This window comes from Lissotriton vulgaris, chromosome 1_1 (genome assembly GCF_964263255.1).
Source record: "Lissotriton vulgaris chromosome 1_1, aLisVul1.2, whole genome shotgun sequence".
In the NCBI taxonomy this organism is placed as follows: domain Eukaryota; kingdom Metazoa; phylum Chordata; class Amphibia; order Caudata; family Salamandridae; genus Lissotriton; species Lissotriton vulgaris.
Genome location: NC_141685.1, coordinates 995,422,697 through 995,436,008, shown reverse-complemented (window position 1 = coordinate 995,436,008; position 13,312 = coordinate 995,422,697). Strand labels below are relative to the sequence as shown.

General features: G+C 45.9%; 1 protein-coding gene across 1 annotated transcript in view; it reads right to left on the bottom strand.

Moving 5' to 3' along the window:
• The window catches only part of NOTCH3 (notch receptor 3), a 201,063-nt gene that overhangs the window by 48,822 nt on the left and 138,929 nt on the right, over positions 1–13,312 (bottom strand). Inside the window, exons 12-15 of the mRNA XM_086927998.1 lie at positions 13,041–13,281; positions 11,761–11,953; positions 4,444–4,589; positions 2,927–3,040 (exon numbers count right to left, since the gene is read on the bottom strand). Of these exons, the coding sequence (XP_086784124.1) occupies positions 2,927–3,040; positions 4,444–4,589; positions 11,761–11,953; positions 13,041–13,281 (694 nt within the window). The remainder of the gene's footprint in view (positions 1–2,926; positions 3,041–4,443; positions 4,590–11,760; positions 11,954–13,040; positions 13,282–13,312) is intronic.

Sequence of the window (13,312 nt, the reverse complement as noted above, 5' to 3'; positions counted from 1 at the left end):
GAGGTGACCTTATTGGCAAGCAACCCAACTATAAAAATTAGACCAGCACCGCGGCCTTAGATAAAATAAAGGCAAAGAAAGAAATGTGGCCCTGCAGTTGAATAACTTAAAGCTCACGCTCTCTATTAAATGGAAAACTTGCCTCGTGTAAAATCAGAAGCCCTATCTGAACAAAAGAAACTTCTTCCATTGAGTGTATGCCTGTAATACACCCATGAGGGCACAGGGTGGTGCTGTTACTCCATACATTCAAGATCCTAGTACTACTTAAGTTACAAGTAAGCCACAAAGAGTAAAAGGCAAGTAACCACGTAACCGCGGCGCCAACGATAAATCGTTCTCTTGCAGAGATGACATTAGAACTCGGCAACACGTCGCTAAAGCGGCCTGAAGTCAAACGCTAAAACCCTGTAGTTGAACACAGACGAAAATGATTCAAAGAGTTGGTGGCAGAATCCATGGTTACAGTTTAGATTTCACCAGACCACAATGGTCTGTCTTTTTGCCAAATTAGGTGTGTTTTGTAAATAAAATATTTCTACAATTTTTTTTATACAAAGAAACTACAACAAAAAAACAAACAGTTTAGATTTGTTTGGTGAAGAAACACACCCCTATAGATTGATGCAGGATTTATGCAAGTCCTGCACCTGCAAGCTGGTTCGACTTCGAATACATTTTTAAGTCAATAAAACCACAAAGGGGTCAAATACAGGGCGTATCTGTAATCCGAATCTTCGGGAGGAGCAATGGACTCCAAGAATCCCCTCCTGGTATAAGATGTATGGTTTCGCTGCACGCTAAAACTCCTTTGACAAGGAAGGGAAGGTTTAAAAAAACAACAAAAAACACCAGTCGCAGGCCCGTTTGGTTATTCTTTTGCAGTCTATCTGGAGAAGAACAGCTTACTTGTTTTCTCCCCTAGAGGCAACATAGACATATAGAAACCCCAAAGAGCAGATAAATCATGCCTGCCCTGTCTGAAGCCTGTGACAGATGCCCACAGGTTCAAAGGGGTCACGCAGCGCATTCTCCAGCGCGGAGATATGACGAGCGGAAGGCTTCAGCGGGACCGGGCGCTGTGCACCCGAGCCAGGCGGGGCGGACCCCTCCCTCCCTGCTCCGACCAGACAATCTCACGTGCTGTTGTCCATCAGGACCAAGGCACCTTTGGGTGGAACTAATGTAAAGGCTGAAAAGCTAGCTGACGTTTTCTCATGTGCTTAGATGCAGTTCTCATTCATTCTCACCCCCTCCGGGCACTAACAATTACTCAGACAGAGCTCCAATAAGGGTCCCGTCCAACAAGCAATTCATCTGTTGTTAGTAACAGCACAGGTGAGATGATTTCAGTGCTCAGACTCCAGTGGGTGTCTAACTCAGTGGTTCGTAAACTATCTGGCCTGCGACCAGAAAAAAGTACATTTTCAACTAAATATTCTGCATATAGATTTTTCCTCCTGCTTCTTTTGTAATTCGTGATGTCACGGTTGTGTACAATAAAGGTTTACGTTTTCCCCCGAACTGTCTTGTCCCAATTTTAAGCTTCCTCACTTTCGCACAAAGCACAGCTAAGAAACAGGAAACCGGCTTTGTGCCTCACTAGTTTTGAACACGGGTCTGTGCATAATAAATGTGCCCTTTTGGAAATGTCTCTGGCTCTATTGAGCCCCCTACTTGGTATCGATTAACTGGTTATTCCATTGTTGATGGTCACTAATCTACTGTGAATCTTTTTTTACTTTTGAACATCTTTGGGGCTCTCAGTAGGAGTAGGACTAGGCGAAATGCAGGTCATTTCCTTTAGGGAAGTTATGCGAAGTGCTCAAAAAGTTGTGAGAAATTGCACATTATTATGTAATACGCTGGCTTCGTGTTTTGCGCTATTCTTCAGCACAAAATGTGCCGTCGCATCCATTTTTGGTGTGAAGGCGCATTTCACACACAGAAAAAGCACTGAATTGCGCGAGGCATGAGCATCAGCTGCTTAGGTTTGGTTCATTCATCTTTTTTTCCGAGGTTTTTTGTTTAAAGTCTCAACTATGTAATGTGGCATAATGTCATGCATTTTGTGAAACAATCGTAATGCACAATGCTGACAATCATGCAAGATTACACTTCCGTAAATTAAATTTCGCCCTGGCACAGTCTGGCCCCTAACTGTCCCCTCGAGGTCTTGGGGGGGGGGGGGGCGGGGAGGGGGGGGGTAGAGAGACAACACTATCAACCCATGCCATCTCCACCCTCTTTGCCAATCACCACCTCCTTAATGCAGCATAAAAGGATTTGATTATAGGGCCAGAAAGGAGGCATTTCATCGGAAAGGACCCGGCATTTTTTGCTCTGCATGTTATTTGTGGGTGAACTAACCGAAAAATTTACTTACCTGTAACATGCATTTGCAGCTTGTAGTTTAGAGCTTCAATTTCAGATACTTTGCACACTGTGGCCATCTAGTGTTGGGTGTAGAAAGGTGCAAGTTGTTTTTGTTCGAAGCAGAGTTTTTGGTTTCGAGGTGACTCGATCTCTCCACGCCCTCCGACCACTAGAGGGCAGGTATGTGCAAAGTAGGGTATCAACAGCAGAACATGCTGCAGGCTAGGGAGTTTTCAGCTCCCTGGTATCCATGGACCAGATAATGAACAACTCGTAATAAGTTCCAAGATGTGCTAACCCCTTACATTCTTCACACACCGTGTATTGTGTATTATTACACCATCATCTCCGCTGGTAAGTCACCGTCGCCCCTTGTGTAGTACAGTTTTCACGCCACTGCTGGCCCTGCCCTGAAGGCGGCAATCTGAATGGGTTATTAAATAGAAATGCTGACTGTGGGAGCAGCGCTGTTTTACCCGTGACATTGATTAAGGCTCATCCCAGCCCATGGCTTCCACATCACTCACCCAAGGCAGTTGCCAGGACGTACCTGTATAGGGAAGGTCACAGAGACAACTGTAGCTTGCAATCCCATCCACACAGGTCCCCCGGTTCAGGCACGGGCTGGACGCACAGTCGTTTACATTGGTTTGACAGTAGGTACCTGTGGGACGAAGAAACACTTGTGATGCATGGTCCAAGCTGCAACAAGAGGCATGAGAAACTCACCATGGGGCACTCTGAAGAGAAGCTTGGTTTAAACACCAAAGTGTGATGAATCATTGTGACAAGAAGCATGCGACAGAGCAGCCTAAAACAATTTGTAGAACAAGTAGTACGTCTAGCCCTCTACCTGCATTTTACCCAAATTCTAAAGAAACCCAAACGATAGGCTGCTTTTCTTAGTTTAGCATCAATCTTCTCGGGCACAGCAGCTGCCATGTCCTAGGACTCTTAGCAAAGCATTCATTCGCCACAAACCACAACTCCCAGGCAATGCTGCTCATCCCGAGGCAAGATGGCTCCACTTCTAGACTGAGGCACCTCACAGGACAGCCATTTTACCAGCCCAGTCCTCATTCAGGTCTGTACGACAGACGGTTGGGAGTAAGTGAAACGCTGAAAGCTGTAATAACTCAGTGACTGACTGGGCACAGCAGTGTGGCAAGATTACGTGCGACTCGACCACGCTGACTATTGCTCACCACATATGAAGCAAGTTAGACCCAGCCCGAGTAACCAGGGGGAAGTGCTATCTACAATACACCTGGAATACCTTTACAACACTCACCGCAGCCACTGAGGAGACAAGGTAGTCAAAATTATGCCTGAACTAAACCTTGGACTTCACAGAATACAGAAGTGAGCACTAGACCCTACACCGTTTACTTTTCCACTTTCACAATGAACCAGGTTGCTTTGGCAGTAAACACTGGATGCAGCTAAAGCATAGATGACATCTGTTCAACAAAGATTAGTTAGCAGCTCTAATTAGAAAGCAATTTGATTAACACGGATGTTACTGGGTTAAGAATTTGCATTTAATTACCTGACCCTCAGTGCCTCTTCAGTGTGTTTTCTATGTCGGTGACCACTGGCAATTAAGTCATTGTGTATCCTTCGACTGAAGCAAAATGGTAGTCCTACGATCTGGTTATGGCTTTTCAACATCTGGCCTCCCTACCTTAGAATCATTAATCTACCTTCCTCAATAACGTCCAAACCAAGCATGCACGTCAGGCAACGATTGCAAAGAAGACAATAGCGCAGACCTTGGATCGCTGCACTGACTCCCTACGCACTCATTAAGATAGTCAACAAGACCCATCAAGTGTTGGATAAGAAGATTCGGCATTGAGTGCCACCAAAAAACTTGTGATCAGCCTCTGTTTTACTGACAAACATGCAGAATGTGTAGTAAGAGGGGAGAAGTGGTTGATCCTGCAGTGCCCTTGCCCCTAAGCTGTGGTGTCAGGACATACTAAAGCTAGCACTAGCCATGACACCTGCCAGTCCGCAGCCAGGGAAGTCCAATACAAAGAAGGCAAGAAGAGCGGATGTACACACCTTGGAAGCCCTCCTTGCACTTGCATCGATAGCCGTTCACGTAGTCCGTGCACGTGCCTCCGTTCTGGCACGGGTTGGAATCGCACTCGTTTTTGTTGAGGTCACAGTTGGTCCCCGCCCAGCCTGGCTCACACTCACATTTATACCTGTAAAAAAAGAAAAGCTTCATCTATGAATGGCTCTTTCCACAGCGCCCACCACATCCTACAGCAGGTCAGACCCCCACCATGGGGGCAGGAGCACCTGGACCCATAGGTCTCATCACCCTCAGAATGTGTGGTCTCCAGGTTAAGGGATGAGGCAGAATAATGGATGGAAAGCAGATGTCATGCTGGAAAGGCTGCTTCAGAAGTGGTGGGTAACTTGCTTGGCATGGAAGGCATTGCGGCTCGTGAGATGGTCCATAGATAAAGTGCACACAATGTTGTTGGCAACCAGTCTCAGGAGAGTGCCAAAGCTTGAGAGGTCGGCTCCTGGCAGGCAGCAAATCCTGGCTGGAGAGGTAGAGCTCAGGCAGAGTGGGAGCCCAGCTGCTAAAGGGAGGCATGAACGGAGAGGTATGGTAACTTTAGAGAGTGAATTTACCAAAGCTTCTTGGCGTTAGCTATCAAGTGGTAGTGTACTGCATAAGAAGTTAGTGTGTGCTAAACAGATGAGATTTTACCTGTTTTGTAACTTGAAGCAAGTCTGGTTGAGAGCATAGATAGGAAATGAATTTCAGGTTTTTACTGTGGGGGAACACTGTAAATCATACTTTGGAGTTTTGGGACATTTAGCAAACCAAAATAGCAGAGCAAATAGCTCAGGCAAGAGTACTAAAACATTTCAAACCCTATAAATCAAGCAAATTACTGTGTATGGCCTTGTCGACAATCACCATGGCTTTACACATCACTCAGCTTTTCACCAGCAGTCTATGAAGCTGTTTTAACGCTTGTGAAATTTGTGCATGTTTGAGTTGTTCGCAATCAGCCTGGCCACTGCATTTTAGACCAGTTTTAGCTGATCTAACGAAGAATGGGGAGTAGCAAGACAGATCACATTGCTGTAGAGAGGTCTAAGAAATGCAGACGCAATTGTATCATTTAAGGTGCCAGAAACATGTGTCACCTTTACTTTTTGAGTCTCAAGAGAGAAATTGGAGTCAATAAAAAATGTCCAGAATGCGAATGGAATAGCAGGGGAGGGGCGGGGGACCATAATATTGGGTCAGCCAAGGATTTAGTGGACAGGATATCAAGGGAGGTAAGCAAGAGCTGGTTCTTAGAATGATTAAGGTTTTATTAAACACCCACCAATTGATGATGAGACAGTCTGATATGTGCTCGTTCCTGATGAAGTAATACAGCCAAGGGAAGCATATAGATGTTAAACAGGAGGGGCGACAAGATGTAGCCCTTAAGGACACCAGGGATTAACATTTTAGGCCCAGCCCGAAATGGAGGAAGAGCACACAGGGATGATGAGCCCTTTAAGAACAGCACCCTAGATACTTGCATCGATCAGCCTAGAGACCAAAGTGTGCTGTTCGCTTGGGATGAAGGCCACGGGCAGATCGATAAGGATAAGGGCCCCGATAGCACAGTCATTGGGTATTCTGCAGAGATTGTCAAGTACAGAACCAACAATAACATCCGCGTTTCTGAATGTGGTCTGGCTTAGCCAAACTCATGAACTTGATTGAAAAAATTATTTTGGAAATTTTACCCCGAAATTGGTTCAAGGAAATTAGTTTAAAATTGTTCAGGTCATGGGTGTCTGCTGAAGGATTTTTTTTAATGGGGTTGACTACTGCTGATTTCCACAGAAATGTCACTAGGCCTCTTTTAACTGTGAATTAAAGATTGTAGAAAATATATGATGGGTGGCAAAGAGGAGTTTTCATCCATGTAGCAGGTTTGGGATCCTCTAGAGATCCCAAAGGATGCATGGAATATCTTCATAAAAAAGCTGCTGTTACTAAATTTGATTAAAAGGAAGCAGGAGGGGTGGGGACATTATATAGCTGCACAGGTGCAGGTTTTGAAATGGGTTTCCATGCCAGCTCTACCCATATTTTTACAATTTTGCCTCAAAACAGCTTAGAAAGATCCGATCAAAGTTCAGAGGAATGAATGATATGAGATCCTTCCAAGTGAAGTTTTTTTAAGCTCATAATTCTGAAGAGTTTTTAGGAGCATTAACAAATCGATCTAAAAATCTCCTATTTTAGCCACATTGATCGTCAATGTACATCCTATGTTTTGTGTACAGAATTTCTAAGGCAGGATCTTATGACCGTCACCACCTGCATTCCAGCTGGCATAAGAGGGCTGTTAACTTACTTACCTCCGCAGTGAAGCAGCAATTATGTCTGGTACAGGCTATGGCCGTAGAGGTTTCCCTAGGAATACTATTATCCAGGGTATTGATTCAGCATTCATTAAAACAATTAAATATGGCCTCAGAATCAGGGCTGGGCACCTTTCCATAACTGGCACTAGAAGAGGAGGCCATCTCAGAAGGCACTCCTTCAAGGGTGCAAGCCTTGCATCTTCGGCCAGTACGAACTGGACTTGATGTTGTATAATTCTACTCAATCCAGAAGGTAAAGGGACATGGAACTTAACAGAAAAGTCTCTATTGGGTAGCAGACGGACTCACTGCGACTGAAAGTAATAGAGACACTGGGTCAATGAGATTATCCGCTGTGAGTTGGGTGGGAATTCTGTAAATGAGATGTTGGTGGGTGGACGAATTCATCCAACAAGGGGTTGCGCTGCTTTGAAAGCCATCAGTACGTTATAGAAAGTGTGACAGCCCTGGTTGATGAAAAGTCTGAAATCTGATGGTAATAGGGCATTGTGGATCTCACATTACACAGCATGAGTTTTATTTGGGGCCGAGAGTTTTCTTGTGTGTTCAGGGACCAAAGTCGGTGTATTTACATGGATATTTATTTATTTATTTATTTAGAAAGTTTTATATAGCGCGAACAGGATCTTTGCAGATATCAGAGCGCTTTACACGGCTGGGAATGCCAGCAAGAAAGTGGGGTTACACATACGTGGTACAGCAAACAATAGTGCACGTATAACAGTTAAATGTGTGCATAGATAGTCAGTGGCATCAATCATACAATGCCAGCAAGAAAGTGGGGTTACACATAAGTGGTACGGCAAACAATAGTGCAAGTATAACAGCTAAATGTGTGCATAGATAGTCAGTGGCATCAATCATACAGGTAAGATACATATTCATAGAGTTCGAACAGCGACTTAAATGTGTGCGTAGATAGTTAGTAGCGACAATAATTCAGGTGAAATACAAAATCGCGGTGTTACTCCAACACAAAATGGCTCAAGGTGAAATACATAGACATAGAGATCGAACAAAGTAATACAGGTCAGAGTAGGGTCTTTCCAAATCCAGGCTAATAGGTCAAGTGTATTTGGCCATAAAAATAGCTTTTACTTCTTTCTTAAAGTGTGTGAAGGAGGAGATGAGCCTGGTTTCAGGAGGGAGTGAGTTCCAGATCCTGGGTGCCATTCCTGAGAACGAGCGTTTATAGGTTTTTACCTTCCGGAATCTTCGAGGTTTTAGTAGAAGATTGTCTGTGCCTCTAGTGTTTCTAGAGCCACCAGAGATTGACAGCTTCTGAGTGAGGTAGCCGGGCGAGCTCAGATGTAGAGCCTTGTGTGTCATGCAGGCGATTTTCAAATGTATTCTGGCTTCAAAAGGCAGCCAGTCCAGCATTTTCAGATCGGGTGTGATGTGCAAGTGTTTTTTTGATCCAGTGATGAGTCTGGCTGCAGCGTTTAGAGAGGCTCTTAGGGGTGCAGTGCTGGTTAACGGGAGACCGCAGAGGGCGGTGCTGCCGTATTCAATTCGTGGGATTACTAAAGCTTGTACTGCAGTTTGGAAGTCTTTGGCTGGTAGGAAGGGTTTAAGTTTCCTCAATGTATTGATTTGGAAGTTCGCTCCCTTAGTGGCTTTGCTGATATGCTGCTGCATGTTAAGGTTGGAGTCGAGGGTTATGCCTAAAGATTTCGCTGAGTCCACTATGATGGGTTGGACATTGAGTGCCGTTAACTGTTTAAGCCAGGTTTGCGTAATGGGGATCTTCGCGGGAGGTGCGATCAGCAGGAATTCTGTTTTCAGAGCATTGAGTTTGAGATGATTATCAGCAAGCCAGGATTGGGTGCTTCTAATCGTAGAGTTCAGTAGTAAAATGTCGTTGGGGGATTGTAATTTGAGATAGTTGGGTGTCATCTGCGTACATGTGAAAAAGTACATTGGATGCTTGAAGCAAGGTGGTGAGAGGTTCCATAACTAGGTTGAACAGGGTTGGTGATAGGGAAGATCCTTGGGGGACGCCTAACGACACAGGTATTGGAGAGGACATCAGGTTGTTACTCTTGAATTTCTGCGACCTGTTGTGTAAAAAGGAGGTGAACCACTTAAGAACAGTCCCAGAAAGACCCATTCTTGTGCTCAGAAGATCGAGTAATTTCTCGTGTTTGACAGTGTCGAATGCCGAAGAGAGATCAAGCAGGATGAGGAGGCAGGTATCACCTTGATCTAGGATTTGAAGGGCGTCGTCAATTATGTGAGTCATAGCAGTTTCAGTGCTGTGTCCTGCCCGGAAGCCTGATTGATGCGGGTTGAGGAGATCAAACAGGTCGATGTGTTTAGTCAGCTGTAGTTGAACGCATTTTTCCAGTAATTTGGCGAGAGTGGGAATATTGGTAATGGGACGGTAGTTGTTTAGGTCGGACGGGTCGGCAGTAGGTTTCTTTAGCAAAGGTGTGACTTGTCCAACTTTGAGGGAGTCAGGGATGGTTCCTTCTTGGAGCGAGCTGTTGATGATTTTAGTCCATAGAGGAAGGAGCAGTGGGATGAAATCTTTGACAGCGTTAGCAGGGAGGGGATCCGTGAGGTGATTGGAAGGTTTCAAGGTGTTGAGCAATTTGCCTATTTCTTCTTCGGAGTAAGTTTCAAAGGTTGACCATGTTGCATTGTTTTTAGGTTCGGTGGGTGTTATGCAGTTGAGTATGTTGAGGAGTCTTGCGTCATCGCGGAGATCATTCTTTATGTTGTCAGTTTTTTGGGTAAAGAAAGTGGCGAATTCTTCACAGGAGGGTGCTTCGTGCAAGGTACTGAGAGGTTGGGGTTGTTCCTTGGCTTGTGTTCTGATTAACTCAAAGAGTTTTCTAGGGCGATTTTTTGCTTGGTCGAGCTGGAGGCTGAAGAAGTTTGCTTTTGATCGCTTTATTTTCCTGAAGTAGGCGTTTCTCTTTTTCTTCAGGGTTTTCAGGTGTAGTGCAGAGGGAGCTGTCCTCCAGGTGCGCTCTGCCAATCTCATGGCTCGTCTATCTTCATTGAGACTCCCGTCGTACCATGGGTTGGAGATTTTAGCGGAGACTCTTTTTAGCTGCATGGGAGCAGCCTCATTAATTATTGAGGTCACGGCGCTAAGATAGTGGTCAGTCAGGGATTGGACATCTGTAACGCCCGTAGGGGGGAGTAGGAGGTTGCGACTGTTCGGGGGTAAGGATGATGGGTTGAGTTTTTTCAGGTCTCTTTTCCAGACTTTAGTTCTGGTGGGTTGAACCGAGTTGAGTTTGACTTTTTCATTGATGTGAAATGTAACAATATGATGGTCTGACCAGTCACAGGGTTGAATAGTCTCAAGTTGAGTAGTGCCCTCTTTGGCGATGATAAGGTCGAGGATAGAGCCTTTCTTGTGGGTCGGGCTGTTACACAATTGAGTGAGGTCCAGTGCGCGGAGGAAGCTTTTAAGACTATTTACCACTGCATCGTTAAGATCGTTCCAATGGAGGTTGAAGTCACCCAGGTATATTTGGGTGAGCTGTCGTCCTGCGTTGGTTGAAATCAAGTCCATCATTTGTTGGGCGAAGATGAGGTGGTCTCTGGGAGGGTGGTAAATGCCATGGAGAGAGCATATTGGTTTTCCATCACTGATGATATCGAGGCAGATGTATTCGTAGGAAGTTGGGGAGGTTAGGGGTGGCACGGAAACTGTCAGAACAGAAAGGCTGTTCCTGTATATGATATGGTTACGCATTGAAAGTAAGAGGCAAGGGAATTTCTCTTTCAAATTTTTAAAAACATTTTTTAAGAGTTTTCGTAATGGTTCTAGTAGGCTTCTAGTCTGTGGGCAAAAAAAAAGCGAGCAAGACCTGATATGAATAAGTTAAAGTGTAAACACATAGGAAGTGCCAAGGGGGTCAATTGGAGCAGTGAGTGTGGCCTCAAGATACAGCCAGGCTTACCTTTGGGAGGGGCCCACAAGTTAGCCTACTGTAAATGGCACTCTGTCAGTAGGGACTTGAAAGACAGGGCCAATGAGGTGACTTAAACCCTAAATGCCCACCAAAAATTAAAAGAAAAAAAAAAAACAGACTATAGGGAGGCCCGAGAGGAGTACAAAAAACTCATTCGACATTGGAGTATAAACCAAAATGAGATTGCAATCAAAGTTTCTCAAACAATTAATACTTAGTATAGAACACTACTTTAAAGATACACAAAGAGATAAAAACTCTAACACACTACTAAGTGGAATTGTGCAAAGCATGGGTATCTAGAAGAGATTGTTTCATACTGTAAAACAGTGCACATGGTGAATTACAAACGTGATGGGCTACACTACAAAATCCTCACACACAGAGGTTACTAGCAGCTTAAAAATTCAGAGTCACGGTAAGCTGCACAGGCGCATGTTAGCCTGCTTTAGTCAGTATGTACATGAAAGACTAAACCGCTGACAGTGAAATAAACCCAAAAGGCTGTGGTAGTGGGAGAGGCAGATAATGGGAGGGGCAGCCCAACAAGTAAAATGGTGGACAGAAAGTTTGGTGACTTAACTTTGAAAAGAAACAAAACATGGATGTTTTGGCTGGCATACTTGCATACGCGATCAAGTGTTCATTAAAGCATTGAAAACATGCTATCATACTAGATGGTGGGACCATGACATTTTTTTAGTATCTTTCAGAATGCAGGCCAAGGGCCAACCTCCACTACTGCCGTACAGACACAGGTATAGATCGTGATAATTATCATATCATGAGGCAAGTCAACAAAGTTTGCCGTAGACCGCGCCCTCAACTTCCTGGAGCATATTCTTGCTCACGTCAGCCAGAAACGCAGTCCCAGGTGTCTGGCGCCTGTCTCGGACGTACACCAATTAAGCTCCAACACATGAGCTTTGAAAGACCCAGCACTCATGAAACTTTGATGCAATGCTAGGATACCCTAAAATGGATCTGCCCAACCCTGCTACTGCCCAAAAACCAGGCGGAGAGCCCTTACCCATTGATGTCGTCTTTGCAGGTACCGTGGGCGCATGGGCTGCTGCTGCATTCATCCACCTCAGAGTAACAGTGGGGGTCGTGGAAGCCTTGTGGGCACAGGCAGCTGAAGCCGTTCTCTCCGTCCACACACGTACCCCCATTCTTGCAGGGGTTTGAGGCGCACTCGTTGATCTCCACATTGCAGAGGGGCCCTGGATCAGAGGAGAGAGGCCAACAGGTTACAGGACATGCAGTGTGCTCTTCAGGTGCGTACCACAAGCCGCGGGCCAGCTGGCATCGTAGTGCCTAAGAGACGCCTCTCTAGCTTCACGGCTGCCTAAGAGACGCCTCTCTAGCTTCAATGCTGCCTAAGAGACGCCTCTCTAGCTTCACTGCTGCCTAAGAGACGACGCCTCTCTAGCTTCAATGCTTCCTAAGAGACGCCTCTCTAGCTTCACTGCTGCCTAAGAGACGCCTCTCTAGCTTCACTGCCGCCTAAAGGCCCTGGACTGAAAGTGCAGGTCACCTGCTGTCCTCAAAGACAAGCCATTGCGCCGCAGAGGAAAATCAGTGTTAAACACAGTATACGGCGCCAAAAGCAATGAGCACTGAAGGAGATACGTCAGATTTTTACTGCCCACGACAGAAAGCAAATCATGGTAATGCGGGCTACAGCAGACCGCATGCCTTCAGTGGAAGCAAAGCCAGCAAACTTATGTGAAAATGCACTGGCTAATCTGACGGCCAGCAGCACATCCTGCTGTACTGCCCCCTCACCAGACGGAAGCAGAGAATCCTCCGACAACACCGCAGGCAGCACCACAAACTACATATTGGTCACCTTGCCCGCTCAGAATCTAGCTGTAGACGCTCCTCTCTCTGCAGCAGCTAAAGTCAGACCAGGTCATCCCCTGCAGCAAATGGCGCCACTGCTATCCCTGAAGCAGCCATAAGCACATGCATCTCCCCAGAAGCACCTGAGGACTGAGGTTTCAATGCAACAACATGCAGCAGACACCCCTGCAGCACGTAAAGGGGTGGGAAACCCCTCGCAGCCTGCAGTGCAAGGCCCCTCAGACTGCAGACACTGCCCCTTTTCTTGCAGCGACGAGAACACTAGTTGGCCCTACAGCGTCTGCCAAAAAAGTATTGTCCTGCATCAGGAACTGGCTGCAAAGACCACAACAAAACATGAAGAGTCCCCTGGACTCAATTTCCATCTGCCCCAGTTACCCCCCACCTGGGAGAATCAATCAACACAGGGAACTAACTGCCCATACCACAGCTGGCAGCACTCACCTGTGAAACCGGGCTTGCAGATGCAGTCATAGCGGTTGATGCCATCCCGACAGACTCCATAGTCACAGGGGTTGCTGGCACAGTCGTCGTAGTTAATCTCACAGTTGGGGCCTGTACGGAGTGACAGCAAGCAGGGTGAACATTGCACCATTTCAAGATGCTCGCGACAACTCGAAAAAGAAGCCGGTGGAAGAGGCAGCATAGACGTGAGGAAACCCAAGGACAGAGAAAAGGGAAAGGTCTTGGATGTAAGAGAAGAGAGAAATCAGACA